At 37.4% G+C, this 13,250-nt stretch overlaps 1 protein-coding gene across 3 annotated transcripts in view; it reads right to left on the reverse strand.

Annotated features, from left to right (window-relative positions):
- The window catches only part of NRK (Nik related kinase), a 159,730-nt gene that overhangs the window by 33,227 nt on the left and 113,253 nt on the right, over positions 1-13,250 (reverse strand). For all 3 annotated transcript variants that reach the window (XM_049872092.1, XM_049872091.1, XM_049872093.1), the window contains exons 14-17: positions 12,366-12,470; positions 5,114-5,181; positions 3,134-3,228; positions 360-457 (exon numbers count right to left, since the gene is read on the reverse strand). In XM_049872092.1, the coding sequence (XP_049728049.1) occupies positions 360-457; positions 3,134-3,228; positions 5,114-5,181; positions 12,366-12,470 (366 nt within the window). The remainder of the gene's footprint in view (positions 1-359; positions 458-3,133; positions 3,229-5,113; positions 5,182-12,365; positions 12,471-13,250) is intronic.

Below are 13,250 nucleotides of genomic sequence, written 5' to 3' on the forward strand. Positions count from 1 at the left end.
TATTATATACATTGCCTCATCCTCCAAGAAATTATATTAGACAAAAACTGAACATCTAACCTCAACCCCTTAATTTGAAGTTAGCTTCTATAAATAGCTCTTTATCATTCTCTCTCAAAAATGTTCTGACATAAGAGTGTAAAAGTAAAATATTTTCAGATCAATTGTTTTCCCATTTCAAATATAATTTCTAGATTTCATATTCTGCATGCTAACATACCAATGGAAATCTGTCTGAAAATGATTAATGAAAAAAATTAACTCTAACCCTTTCCCTCTTTAAGTGAAGATGAAAATGGAAGTAAGAAAGAATTAAAATTAAAAAGAACAAACATAAATGTGTTAAGATGGAAACCTACATGGACGTCAAGCAGCAACTTCTGGTCAATAGTGGAATAAGGTGGTGATGACTGGGACCTCCTCCCGGTCACGGGACTCTCCTCCTCAGAAGAAGATTCTGTGGAACGCCAAAGAGGCGTTAGCAACACTGAAGAGCACAGCCATTACCTTCACTGTGCAGTTCAATCCCCCAGTATTTTTTTCATACCCTCTTATGATTCTATTCAGAAATGTCAGCTGAAAAATTCTCATGAGGACAGGACCTTCAATTCTGTTTGCAGGGGCAGGATCAAGTTCTATTCCCTCTGTAGACCTACGTGGCCATTCCGTTTTCAATATTAAGCTTACACTGCTAAACATTTCTCTCTAATTGTCTAAGAAGGGGTGGCACACAAAGGAAGCTGACTGGTACCAGATAGTTCCATTAGAAAAAAAAAGAATGTACAGTATCAAAAATAGGAAGGGCTGGGTGGTACGACTGGCCTCACATGCTAACGAGTAGAAAAAGGATCTAACGATGTGTTGGAAGATGATGGATTAGCCAAAAACCTCAAGAGAAGAGTTGACTCTGCAACCTTAATCCCCCAATTTACACTCAATGATATATCCTTAAGTATTTCAATACACCTGGGGAACGCACAACTGAAAAGAGAAAAACTTAACCTTTTATAAAACCAGGAATCTTTCTATAGCAGGACTGTGCAATAGAAATTTCTGTGCTGATGGAAATGGTCTGTATCTGCATTGTCCAGTACAGCCGCCACTAGACACATGTGGATATTGAACAGTTTAAATGTAACCAACGTGACAGAAGAACTGAACTTTAATTTTATTTTAATTTTGATAGTCACATATGGCTAGTGGCTATCGTATTAGACTGCTCAATTTCATAGTGTGAACACTTGCATTCATAATACAAATTTATCTACTTTGGAAGTCTGGCTTTTGATAGTAAGAGCTGTGGTATGTTAAGTAACACCTGTGGCTAAAATCCAGTGTGAACGTTTATCAGGCTCAAGAATCCGAGAGGTCTTGGCATGCTTACTTAGAAAAAGCTTTACTAAGGGGACATTCAGGCCCTCATTTATTGTTGCTACGTGCCTGAATTTTGAAGATAAATACTGCTGCCTCTCTTTTTTTTTTTTTTTTACAGCTTAGGTATATACAGGCAAGGTATAGGCACTACAACTCTAAAAAGCATGTATTTGCAAACACTGCTGTCTTTTGAGAATATTATACTGAACATATTCCACGTTATGTGTCCCCATACTTTGGCACTACTATATTTTTGCCATTTACTCTTTTTCTGCAGAAAAGCATTTTCTCCCAAGTCTCCTGGGATAGTATTAGACCAAAGAAGAAGTTTGGGTGATTGTTTGAGATTTTGAGATAAATTTGTAGTAAGGTACACTTATTTCCTGCATGATGAAGCATGAAGCTCATGGGAACCTCCAATGGTCTACGCAACACACATAAAATCATCAAATTTTAGAACTGGAAAGATCCTTAGCTATCATCTGCACAGATGTTATCCCCATCTCCCTCTCAGTACTACTCATGACTGCTCTGGGGCCTAATACAGAATTCCTTTATTTCAAAAAGTCAAAACTCAATACGCACAAATACATATGAATAAAACTTGAGTGTTTGTTTGCCTAGTATGAGCAAAATTAACCCTACTTAATCTAGAAAGAAAAGATTCAGAGTGTGGTAAGGGAATTCCAAAATTACTCTACACTCAGGCTTCTCTTATTTTTCACAACATAGTATTTCTGAATGAGGTGATACTACTATTTAAAAGAATTTTGCCACTATTTGAGTCTCTTCAAAATAAGACCTATGAAGTTTTTAAGTTCAGATCTTTGAATGTTTAGATTTAATAAAGTGAGGTACACCTACATATCCTTTTTGTTATTAATGTTTTAATAAAAATCTGTATGATACATTTTAACAGATGATTCAGGCACTCAATCGGGCATGCATAACTTCCCTGGATTACTTAATTGGATACTGCCAGATTTTATGATCCAAGCCATACCTTTTTGCTTTGTTTATCCTAATATTCACAAATCTGTGATTCATCTAAACTCTCTCAAAAGCACGTGTTAACTGAAAGCACTTGTCTGAAATTTGTATTGCAATTTGTGAAGTTATTTTCTATGATTTGATTAGTTTATCATGTCTTCTTAGTAAAAACACCAATTTGTAACATTTAGAGCCCTGGTGGCACCAGGGTTAAGAGCTTGGCTGCTAACCAAAAGGCTGGCAGTGTGAATCTACCAGGCACTCCCTGGAAACCCTATGGGAAATTTCTACTCTGTCCTATAGGGTCACTATGAGTTGGAATTGACGGCAATGGGTTTGATGGGTATATATCTTACTTTGGTGAGGTGAAATTACAAATTGATAAATAAAACATATGCCCACAAGTACTCCATCCAATATTCTAAAGGTTGCTTATAAATTTTAATCTGCTGGAGAGGATTCTGCTAAGCTCTTTTCCCATATTTTCTCACCTGGTGCATAAGCTAATAAAGATGACTCCCCTACCTCCCTAGACACATTCCTAACTACTACAAAACTGAAAGAAGAAACTTCAGAAAAATTATGTTCCATTTCTCAAAGGTTTCCACTGACCACCCAATTGGCAAATACAATGGCCTCCTGGTGCTACTCCTACTTGGGCTTCCTTGACACTTTTGATCCATTCCTTCTTGGAATTCTTCTTTCTCAACTTCTGCAATATAAACATTAGCTCTATGTTTGACTGTTGAAACTTTGTGGTTTGAATCACCTGATGCTGCTGGAAAATTCTGAGCATTTGGTGAACTCCTTTGTCTGATGTCAATGGGCTTCTGAGCTTGTTCCAAAAGAGACTGCTGAGGAACACTAATGAAAAGACAAAAAAACATGTGACATGTTTAACATTCATAAAGAGAAACTAAAACTCAACAAGAAGACCAGCACAAAGTTTTTGCTTAAAGATATGGCTATATATCAAACTGAAAAGAAGTAGAACTTCAGTAATGTTTTCCAAATTCCGTTTTTCACCTATCTCCTATCTTATTTAGAACTGAGAAATAATTTCCAAAATATAAAAGTAAAAAAAAAGTTTCCACATAGTAAATGTGTACTTCACACATATGATTTATTTCTTTAAAAATTTCTATAAACTTTCTCTAAGCTAACATTCAGACAATATTATTACCTAGGTAACACAACAATAAATATAACCATATAGTGTATGGGAGAATTTGAACATGGTAAAAAAGCTAGGATGGATAGATGGATAAAAAAAAAAAAGTTTTTTTAAATTTTAAACACATTTTCTTTACACATTAGTTCTTACTATGCAAATTCAGGGAATATTTAGAAAGTTCCTTTGGATAAGTGCTGTTACATTTTATAGTTGCTTTGGAATTTCTATGTAGAAAGATTGTTGACTTCGGGTGGAACAGACAAAAAGTCTTTCTATGGCCCCACATTTCAGGGAAGTCTCACATTTCATTTAAATTAGTTTTATAAATTTAGCCATATTTAAAGGCAATGTATTTGCTATCTATAAACTCAAAAGTCCTTTCGTAAAATGAGCAATCACTTCTTAGTGTAAGAGTAAGTTTGATTTTTACATATTAGATTGTCTTAAAATCATGCTCCATGATATCAAAAATAGCTACTCAAAACAAAACTAATTTATTTCCTTTGTGGCCAGAAGGACCATGCCAACCCATTCCTGAGTGCAGATAAGGAGAAAGTTCCCAGTTTGTTTCCTAATTTCCCAAGATTTCTGAACACCAGTTAAATCTGAGGGTATACATATAAGGAATTAAAAACTAATTGGGTAGGAATATACACACTCCATACTCTCAACTCTCAGCCATCTGACCATACTGTCCAGGACTGCAATACACTAAGAGCTCAATCAATATTTACTAAATGTCCGAGTGAATGGTTCTCTCCATTACCATTGTGGCTGGAGGGAATATGATTTTCAAGGAAAATCTACTTTAAAATTTGGCTTTCAAACATAAAACATTGCACACAACATCTAAAATATGAAACATGATCTTTAAAAATTACCAATCATCACTGGTATTACAGTGATAAAAAAAAAATACAGTGGCTAGTGTCAGGATTATAGAAAACCAGAAACCAAACTCAACCCGTTGTATTGCCGGGGAGTCAATTCCAACTCATAGGACAGAGTAGAACTGCCCCACAGAGTTTCCAAGGAATGCCTGGTGGATTCAAACCGCCGACCTTTTGGTTAACAGCCACAGCACTTAGCCACTATGCCATTTTATTATATAACATTTTGAGTTTTAGATTTGATTTTGATTATAGGTCATTTTCGATCTTGCTTATTCTGTGACATTAGCTTCTGAGGTTACGGATCATTTGTGAGAGTACTTTATCATGTGGTACATGCAAAGATAATCACTTTGAAATTTCACCTGTCTTTTTATTCTTTTTATGATGAATTAGTAATTTAAAGTTATCAAAGAATTCATTGTTTTGGTTTTCTTTTATTAAATAGTAGATCTCACTGATAATTGTGAATTTAAATGACACTGAAATTGTAATACACTCAAATGGGAAAAGACCTAGTTAATGAATCACTGAAGTTGAGATTTTAAATGTGGACCAATGACGTCAATGATGATGACGTTGTCACTAGCAATTTAGTCTCGATTTCATTCAGAGCTTGGCATCAAAGAAACACCCTTTTGTTTTCCATGTAATGGGAAATTGTTGGTAATTTGAATATACGTACCTCGAAGAGAATGTGACACGGTGCGCACGATCCTGGTTGTAAGGCATAGAAGTAGATCTTTCCTGGACCTTAAAGACACAACTCAATACTTCAGTACAATTCTCAATCATAATTTCTTATGAGTTATTACTTTATAAGAAAATGTCTTTCTTCGGATATATTTTCCTAAAGGATCCAACTTGTAAAAATATGATTTCATACATAGAGATCCTACTTTCACAAAAGCTTGTAGCCATAACTTCTGATGATATCCTTGCCTCCAATCTCATCATTAGTTATAACATGACAGAATTTTAGTGCAAAAACAAATTCTGGATATCATATAATCAAATACCCTCATTTTATTGTTGAGGAACCTGTAGCCCAGAGAGAAAATGACTTTTTGAAGAGTTTTACATCAAGTCAGTGGAAGATCTAGAACCAGAATACTGGTCTCCCAAACTCCTAATTTAAAGATCTTTCCATTTTATCATACTGTCTTTTATATCAACGTTAAACTTCTCACACAGAATTCACTTACCCTTTTAAGCTGACCCTGGTAGCATAGTGGCTAAGCGTCCAGCTGCTAACTAAAAGGTCGGCAGTTCAAATCTACCAGACGCTCCTTGGAAACCCTGTGGGGCAGTTCTACTCTGTCTTATAGGGTTGCTAGGAGTCAGAATCGACTCAATGGCACTGGGTTTAGTGTTTTTTATTTTTTAAGCTAACGCTAGATTTTCAAAAGTTGTAACACATCATTAAAATCTCTCAAGAGTCAGTTTTCCCATCCTTAAGAAAGCACGATTTTTCACTTTACACTGTCATAAAGTGTTCCAAACACTTTTTCACTTCCAAATGAATTAATTTGGATCTTACTGAATACTCACTCATCTAATAACAGCAACACACTCAAGAGAGAGCCCATGTAATGAGCCATATTCCATCAGTGAGGCACCTTTTTTTTCTGCCAATATTGGTAGCCAGGGCCATGAGAAGTTACTTTGCTTCACTAAGATTTGTATCACCAGGTTTCTACACACAATAGTATTTAGCTGCTAAAAAAAAAAGTTTATTCTGACATGCAATGAGGCAGTTACATTAGGTTATTTAGAAAGGACATTCAACGTGCTTCTTTGAAAAAAAACAACAAATCTACTATTTTCAGGCTGGTAAAGTCATTCTATAGTGTCTAGATACATATGATTTAGAAATTAATAAGCTACTTTGTTTCCTCTTTAAAAGTGACTTATCAAGTTTGTCTTTATACCCTAACAGACAGATAGGTAACAGATAGGTAATAAATGAAAAATATTGTCAATCTTGCACGTTTTGCTAATCAGTGTTTCCAAATATAACCAGATCTGTGGCAATATTCAGAATAAGCATCTGCCTAACTTTTTTTACTTTCAATTCAGGTGGCTGGCATCATATTAGCCCAACCTAGGTCTCCTGGTTCATGAAGAGCTGATCTCAGAAAGTTTATTGGTTCCTATAAACCATAGGTCAAAATTACTCGGAATAAATAACAGCCAAAAATAAGACAATGCCTATAATGAGCTGGCAATATTTAGCCTGAAAAATAGGTAGAAAAAATTATTAGTAAGAATAGCATATAACTAGGCAAATGATGTATTCCAAACAAGTCAAACATAGCATATTATATTTCCCACTTAAGGTGCCATAATTAAGGTAAAAACTATTAGCTGAGAGTTTAATAGTAAATTCATCATTTAATAAGGCAGAGGAAGATATATTGCCTCTGCTAACTAATAAAATCTGGCTTATATTCCTTTTGCCAGTGGGTTAGTATTTAGAAAGGAATATATTTGGTTACTCATTTCACAGGACTATTGGTATCAGGGCGAACAGATTTAAAAAGAATTGTCCGGGAAAGACTTCATAGTAGACTTCTGTGAAGCATTCACAAAGAAGTAATGTAGTGATCTGGGGCCCTTCTGCTGATGAGGAACAACAACGAAGTCATGACTCAACATCAACAAGGGAATAATCTGAGTTCTTCACACACTCGCCTATTCAGCTTTGTTGCTGTTAGGTGCTGTCAGGTGAGTTCCGACTCACAGCGACCCTAGGTGCAACAGAATGAAACACTGCCCGGTCCTGTGCCATCCTCACAATTGTTGCTATGCTTAAGCCCATTGTTGCACCCACTGTGGCAATCCATCTTGTTGAGGGTCTTCCGCTTTTGCACTGACCCTGTACTTTACCAAGCATGATGTCCTATTCCAAGGACTGGTCTCTCCTGACAACATGTCCAAAGTATGTAAGACGCAGTCTCACCATCCTTGCTTCTAAGGAGCATTCTGGTTGTACTTCTTCTAAGACAGATTTGTTCGTTCTTTTGGCAGTCCATGGTATATTCAATATTCTTTGCCAACACCGTAATTCAAAGCTGTCAATTCTTCTGTCTTCATTATCCATTGTCCAGCTTTCACATGCATACGATGCGATTGAAAACACCATCGCTTAGGTCAGGCACACCTTAGTCTTCAAGGTGACATCTTTGCTTTTTAAGACTTTAAAGAGGTCTTTTGCAGCAGATCTGAACAATGCAATGTGTCGTTTCATTTTCTGAGCGCTCCTTCCATGGGTACTGATTGTGGTTCCAAATAAAATGAAATCCTTGACACCTTCCATCTCTTCTCTGTTTGTCATGATGTTGCTTATTGGTGCAGTTGTGAGGATTTTTGTTTTCTTTCTGTTGAGGCATAATCTATGCTGAAGGCTGTGGTCTTTGATCTTCATCAGCAAGCGCTTCAAGTCCTCTTCATTTTCAGCAAGGAAGGTTGTGTCATCTGCATAACGCAGGTTGTTTATTAGTCTTCCTTCAATCCTGATGCCCCGTTCTTCTTCACATAGTCCAGCTTCTTAGATTATTTGCTTGGCATACAGATTGAGTAAGTATGGTGAAAGGATACAACCCTGACACACACTTTTCCTGATTTTAAGCACCCACTATGCCCTTGTTCTGTTCGAATGACTGCCTTCTCTTGATCTACGTACAGGATCCTCACGAGCACAATTAAGTGTCCTGGAATTCCCATTCTTCAAAATGTTATCTATAATTTGTCATGGTCCACACAGTCAAATGTGTCTGCATAGTCAATAAAACACAGGTGAACATCTTTCTGGAATTCTCTGCTTTTAGCTAAGATCCATCTGACATCAGCAATGATGTCCCTCGTTCCATGTCCTCTTCTGAATCAGACTTGAATTTCTCGCAGTTCCCTGTTGATGTACTGCTACAGCCACTTTTGAATGATCTTCAGAATTTTACTTCTGTGTGATTTTTTAATGATACTACTCAATAATTTCTACATTCAGTTGGATCGCCTTTCTTTGGACTAGGCATAAATATGGACCTCTTCCAGTCGATTGGCCAGGAAGCTGTCTTCCAAATTTCTTGGCACAGACAAGTGAGCACTTCTAGCAGTGTATCTGTTTGTTGAAACATCTCAATTTATATTCTGTCGATTCCTGGAGCCTTGTTTTTCGCCAATGCCTTCAGAGCAGCTTGGGCGTCTACCTTCAGTATACCTTCAGTTCCTGATCATATGCCACCTCTTGAAATGGTTGAATATCGACTAATTCTTTTTGGTATAATGATTCTGTGTATTCCTTCCATCTTCTTTTATTGCTTCCTGCATCGTTTAATATTGTCCCCGTAGAGCCCTTCACTATAGCAACGCGAGGCTTGAATTTTTTCTTCAGTTTTTTCAGCTTGAGAAATGCTGAGCATATTCTTCCCTTTTGGTTCTCTAACACCAGGTCTTTGCACGTTTAATTATAATACATTACTTTGTCTTCTTGAGCCACCCTTTAAAATCTGTTCAGCTCTTTTAAGTCATCATTTCTTCCATTTGCTTTAGCTACTCTATGTTCAACAGCAAGTTTCAGAGTCTCTTCTGACATCCATTTTGGTCTTTGTTTTCTTTCCTGTCTTTTTAATAATATCTTGCCTTCTTCGTGTATGATGTCCTTGATGCCATCCCACAGCTTGTCAGATCTTAGGTCATCAGGGTGCAATGCCTCAAATCTATTCTTGAGATGGTCTCTAACTTCAGGTGGGATATACTCAGGGTCGTACTTTGGCTCTCATGGACTTGCTCTAATTTTTTTCAGCTTCACCTTGACCTTGTATATGAGCAATTGGCGGTCTGTTCCACAGTCGAGCCCTGGCCTTGTTCTGACTGATGATATTGATCTTTTCCATCATCTCTCCACAGATGCAGTCAAGTTGATTCCTGTGTATTCCATAAAAAAAAAAAAATCTGTATAGTCGCTGTTTATGTTGGTGAAGAATGATATTTGCAATGAAGAAGTCACTGGTCTTGCAAAATTGGATCATGCAGTCTCCAGTGTCATTTCTATCACCAAGGCCATATTTTCCGAATACCGATCCGCCTTCATTTCTAACTTTTACATTCATTGCATCTGGTGAGGTCCACGCATATAATGGATGTTGTTGAAAAAAGGCATTTATAATGAAGGATCGTTGGTCTTGCAAAATTCTATCATGTGATCTCCAGCATCATTTCTGTCTCTAAGGCTGTATTTCCCAACTACTGATCCTTCTTCTTTGTTTCCAACTTTCATATTCCAATCACCAGTAATTATCAGTGCATCCTGATCGCATGTTCGATCTATTCCAGACTGCTGAAGTCACTAAAAATCTTCAGCTTCTTCATCTTTGACCTTAGTGGTTGGTTTGTAAATTTGAATAATAGCCATATAAATTGGTTTCCCTTGTAGGCATATGGATATTATCCTGTCACTGACAGTGCTTTACTTCAGGATAGATCTTGAAATGTTCTTCCTGATGATGAATACGACACCATTCCTCTTCAAGTTGTCATTCCCAACATAGTAGACCATATGATTGTCCGATTCAAAATGGTCAATACTGGTCCATTTCAGCTAACTCATGCCTAGGGTATCGAAGTTTAAGTGTTCCATTTCATTTTTGATGATTTCTAATTTTTGTATTTTCATACTTCGTACATTTCACATTCTGATTATTAGTGCATGTTTGCAGCCGTTTCTTCTCATTTTGAGTAGTGCCACATCAACAAACGAAGATCCCGAAAGCTAGACTCCACCCACGTCATTAAGGTTGACTCTTCTTTGAGAAGGTAGCTCTTCCTCAGTCATCTTTTGGGTGCCTTCCAACCTGAGGGGTTCATCTTCCACGGCACTATATCTGACAATGTTCCACTGCTATTCATAAAGTTTTCACTGGCTAATTCTTTTCAGAAGTAGACTGCCAGGTCCTTCTTCCTAGTCTGTCTTAGTCTGGAAGCCCAGCTGAGACCTGTCCACCGTGCGTGAACCTGCTGGTATTTGAATACCTATGGCATAGTTTCAGCATCACAGCTACACGAAAGCCCCCACAGTACAACAAACTGACAGATGTGTGAGGGTAATCAGCCTTAGTGACCAAGAATTTTTAAGATGGTTGTCTGTTAGGAATGTTGACTATGGTGATGCTACCTTGTCCACACAGGAACTGAACCTACAACTCTGGCCTTACCAATACCACATGCAAACTAACATTTATGATATGATTAATGTAGTAATGAAACACAAGTCAGTCAGGACATTAGGACTGACTTAATTATTCTTATAAATTTAAGAAAACAGACTACAGATGAGATGATTCAGATCATGTCGCAAACTGCATCCCAGGACAGAGACAGTCAAGGAAAATTACAAGTCCAATTGTGTTACAAGCTGAAGTATCCACTTTTTTAATGGACAGCATTTTTTTCTTGAAGAATAACTAAAAAATTATGGTCGTTCAGACTTTAGTATTAGCCAAACTCATTGCCATCGAGCCTATTCAGACTCATAGTGACCTTGTAGGACAGAGTAGAGCTGTCCCATAGGGCTTCCAAGGCTGTAATCTCTAGAGAACCAGACTACCACATCTTTCTCCTGAGGAGGGGCTGATGAATTCAAATTGCTGACCTTTGGGTTAGCAGCCCAGCGCTTAAGCACTGTGCCACCAGCACTCCTTCAATATTAGCAGATATGTTGTTTAAAAAGAATGAAGAAAGCCTATCAATTCAATGAAAAACAACTGATGGTATTTATTGGCAACGATACAACCAGAGCTTTCACATGAAGATTAGAAGTGTGAAAACTTATATCTCCCACCGCACTTGATAGCTTCCCAATACTAGCAACTCCCACCACACACTTGATAGCTTCCCAATACTCAATAACTTTTATGATGAAATTAATGGTCATATAAGCAAATGTGATTTTTTGATATTGTATATTAAAATGTGTAAACATATCAAAGATTTGCATACACAGTGAACTGATATTTTCCAACTGACCAATGCATGATGTTAACAAAATCATGCATGAGCAAAAGGTCTATTTATAGCACAAGATAGACCAATGGATTTTTTTCTTTAATTTTTTTATTGTACTTTAGATGGTTTACAGAACAAACTAGTTTCTCATTAAACAGTTAGTACACATATTGTTTTATGACATTGGTTAACAATCCCACGACATGTCAAGGCGTTCCCTTCTTGACCTTGGGTTCCCTATTACCAACTTTTCTGTCCCCTCTTGCCCTCTAGTCCTTGCCCCAGGGCTGGTGTGCCCCTTTAGTCTTGTTTTTTTTTTTTTTTATGGGACCTGTCTAATCTTTGGCTGAAGGGTGACCCTCAGTGGTGACTTCATTACTGAGCTAAAAGGGTGTCCGGGGGCCATACTCTTGAGGTTTATCCAGTCTAGACCAATGGATTTTAATGTTACTGAGTATACAAAAATTCACTGATGTCATTTTAGATTCCATTTCTCTAGTTTTGCTGTATTACCAAAGAATATCCACAATTATCTTAAAAGAGCTATGAAAATTCTGCTTTTCCAGCTTCCCATCTGTAAGAACCCAGCTTTTCCAAAACAACATATGGAAACAGATTTAATGCAGCAGCAGATATGAGAATCTAGTTGTTTTCCATTAAGCTAAATAGATTAAAGAGATCTGCAAAAATATAAAAACATGTCAATCTTCTCTCAATTTTTTTGTTTTGAAAAATATAGTTTAAAATATAGAAACCCAGAAACCCCAGTGCCAGAGTAGTTAAAAATACAGAGTAGAACTGCCCTAGAGCGTTTCCAAGGAGCAGCTGGTGGGTTTGAACTGCCAACCCTTTTGGTTAGCAGTCAAACTGCTTAACCACTGTGCCACTAGAGCTCCTACAATTAATGTCACAATACCTTGTGCTGAGAAATTTACCTCATTTCCTTTAGGACTGGAAACATATGGCTGCAATGGTTCTATTTGGACTTCAGCTTGAACGGAATGAAATACTTCATTTTCTGATGACTCATCTTCTTTGTCCTTTAAAGCAAAAAGGAAAACAAACATTTTAATTGCTGTTAAAATGCAGATGATAGGAATAATTACTTCATTCTAATATACAACCGAAAAAAGTAATTTCCAAGTATTAAAAATTGATTTAAGGGCCACATGAACCAGAGACCTACATCATTCTGAGACCAGAAGAACTAGTTGGTGCCTGGCCACAATCGATGACTGCCCTGACAGGGAGCACAACAGAGAACCCCTGAGGGAGCAGGAGATCAGTGGGATGCAGACCCCAAATTCTCATAAAAAGACCAGACTTAATGGTCTGACTGAGACTAGAGGAATCCAGGCGGTCATGGTCCCCAAACCTTCTGTTGGCACAGGACAGGAACCATCCCCGAAGACAACTCATCAGACATGAAAGGGACCGGACAGTGGGTAGGACAGAGATGCTGAAGAAGAGTGAGCTAATTATATCAGGTGGACACTTGAGACTGTGTTGGCATCTCCTGTCTGGAGGGGGGATGGGAGGATAGAGAGAGTTGGAAGCTGGCAAAACTGTCACGAAAGGAGAGACTGGAAGGGCTGACTCATTAGGGGGAGAGCAAGTGGGAGTACGGAGTAAGATGTATATAAACTTATATGTGACAGTCTGACTTGATTTGTAAACGTTCACTTGAAGCTCAATAAAAGTTAATAAAAAAAAATTGATTTAAACCAGTGGCTTCTGTAATTTTTAGTTCTGGATCCCCTTCAGAATCTGAGGATTGGTCGTATTTAGTAAGCTGTTACAACTCTGAAGTTTGGGCTTCC

This window comes from Elephas maximus, chromosome X (assembly GCF_024166365.1).
Source record: "Elephas maximus indicus isolate mEleMax1 chromosome X, mEleMax1 primary haplotype, whole genome shotgun sequence".
Lineage (NCBI taxonomy): Eukaryota > Metazoa > Chordata > Mammalia > Proboscidea > Elephantidae > Elephas > Elephas maximus.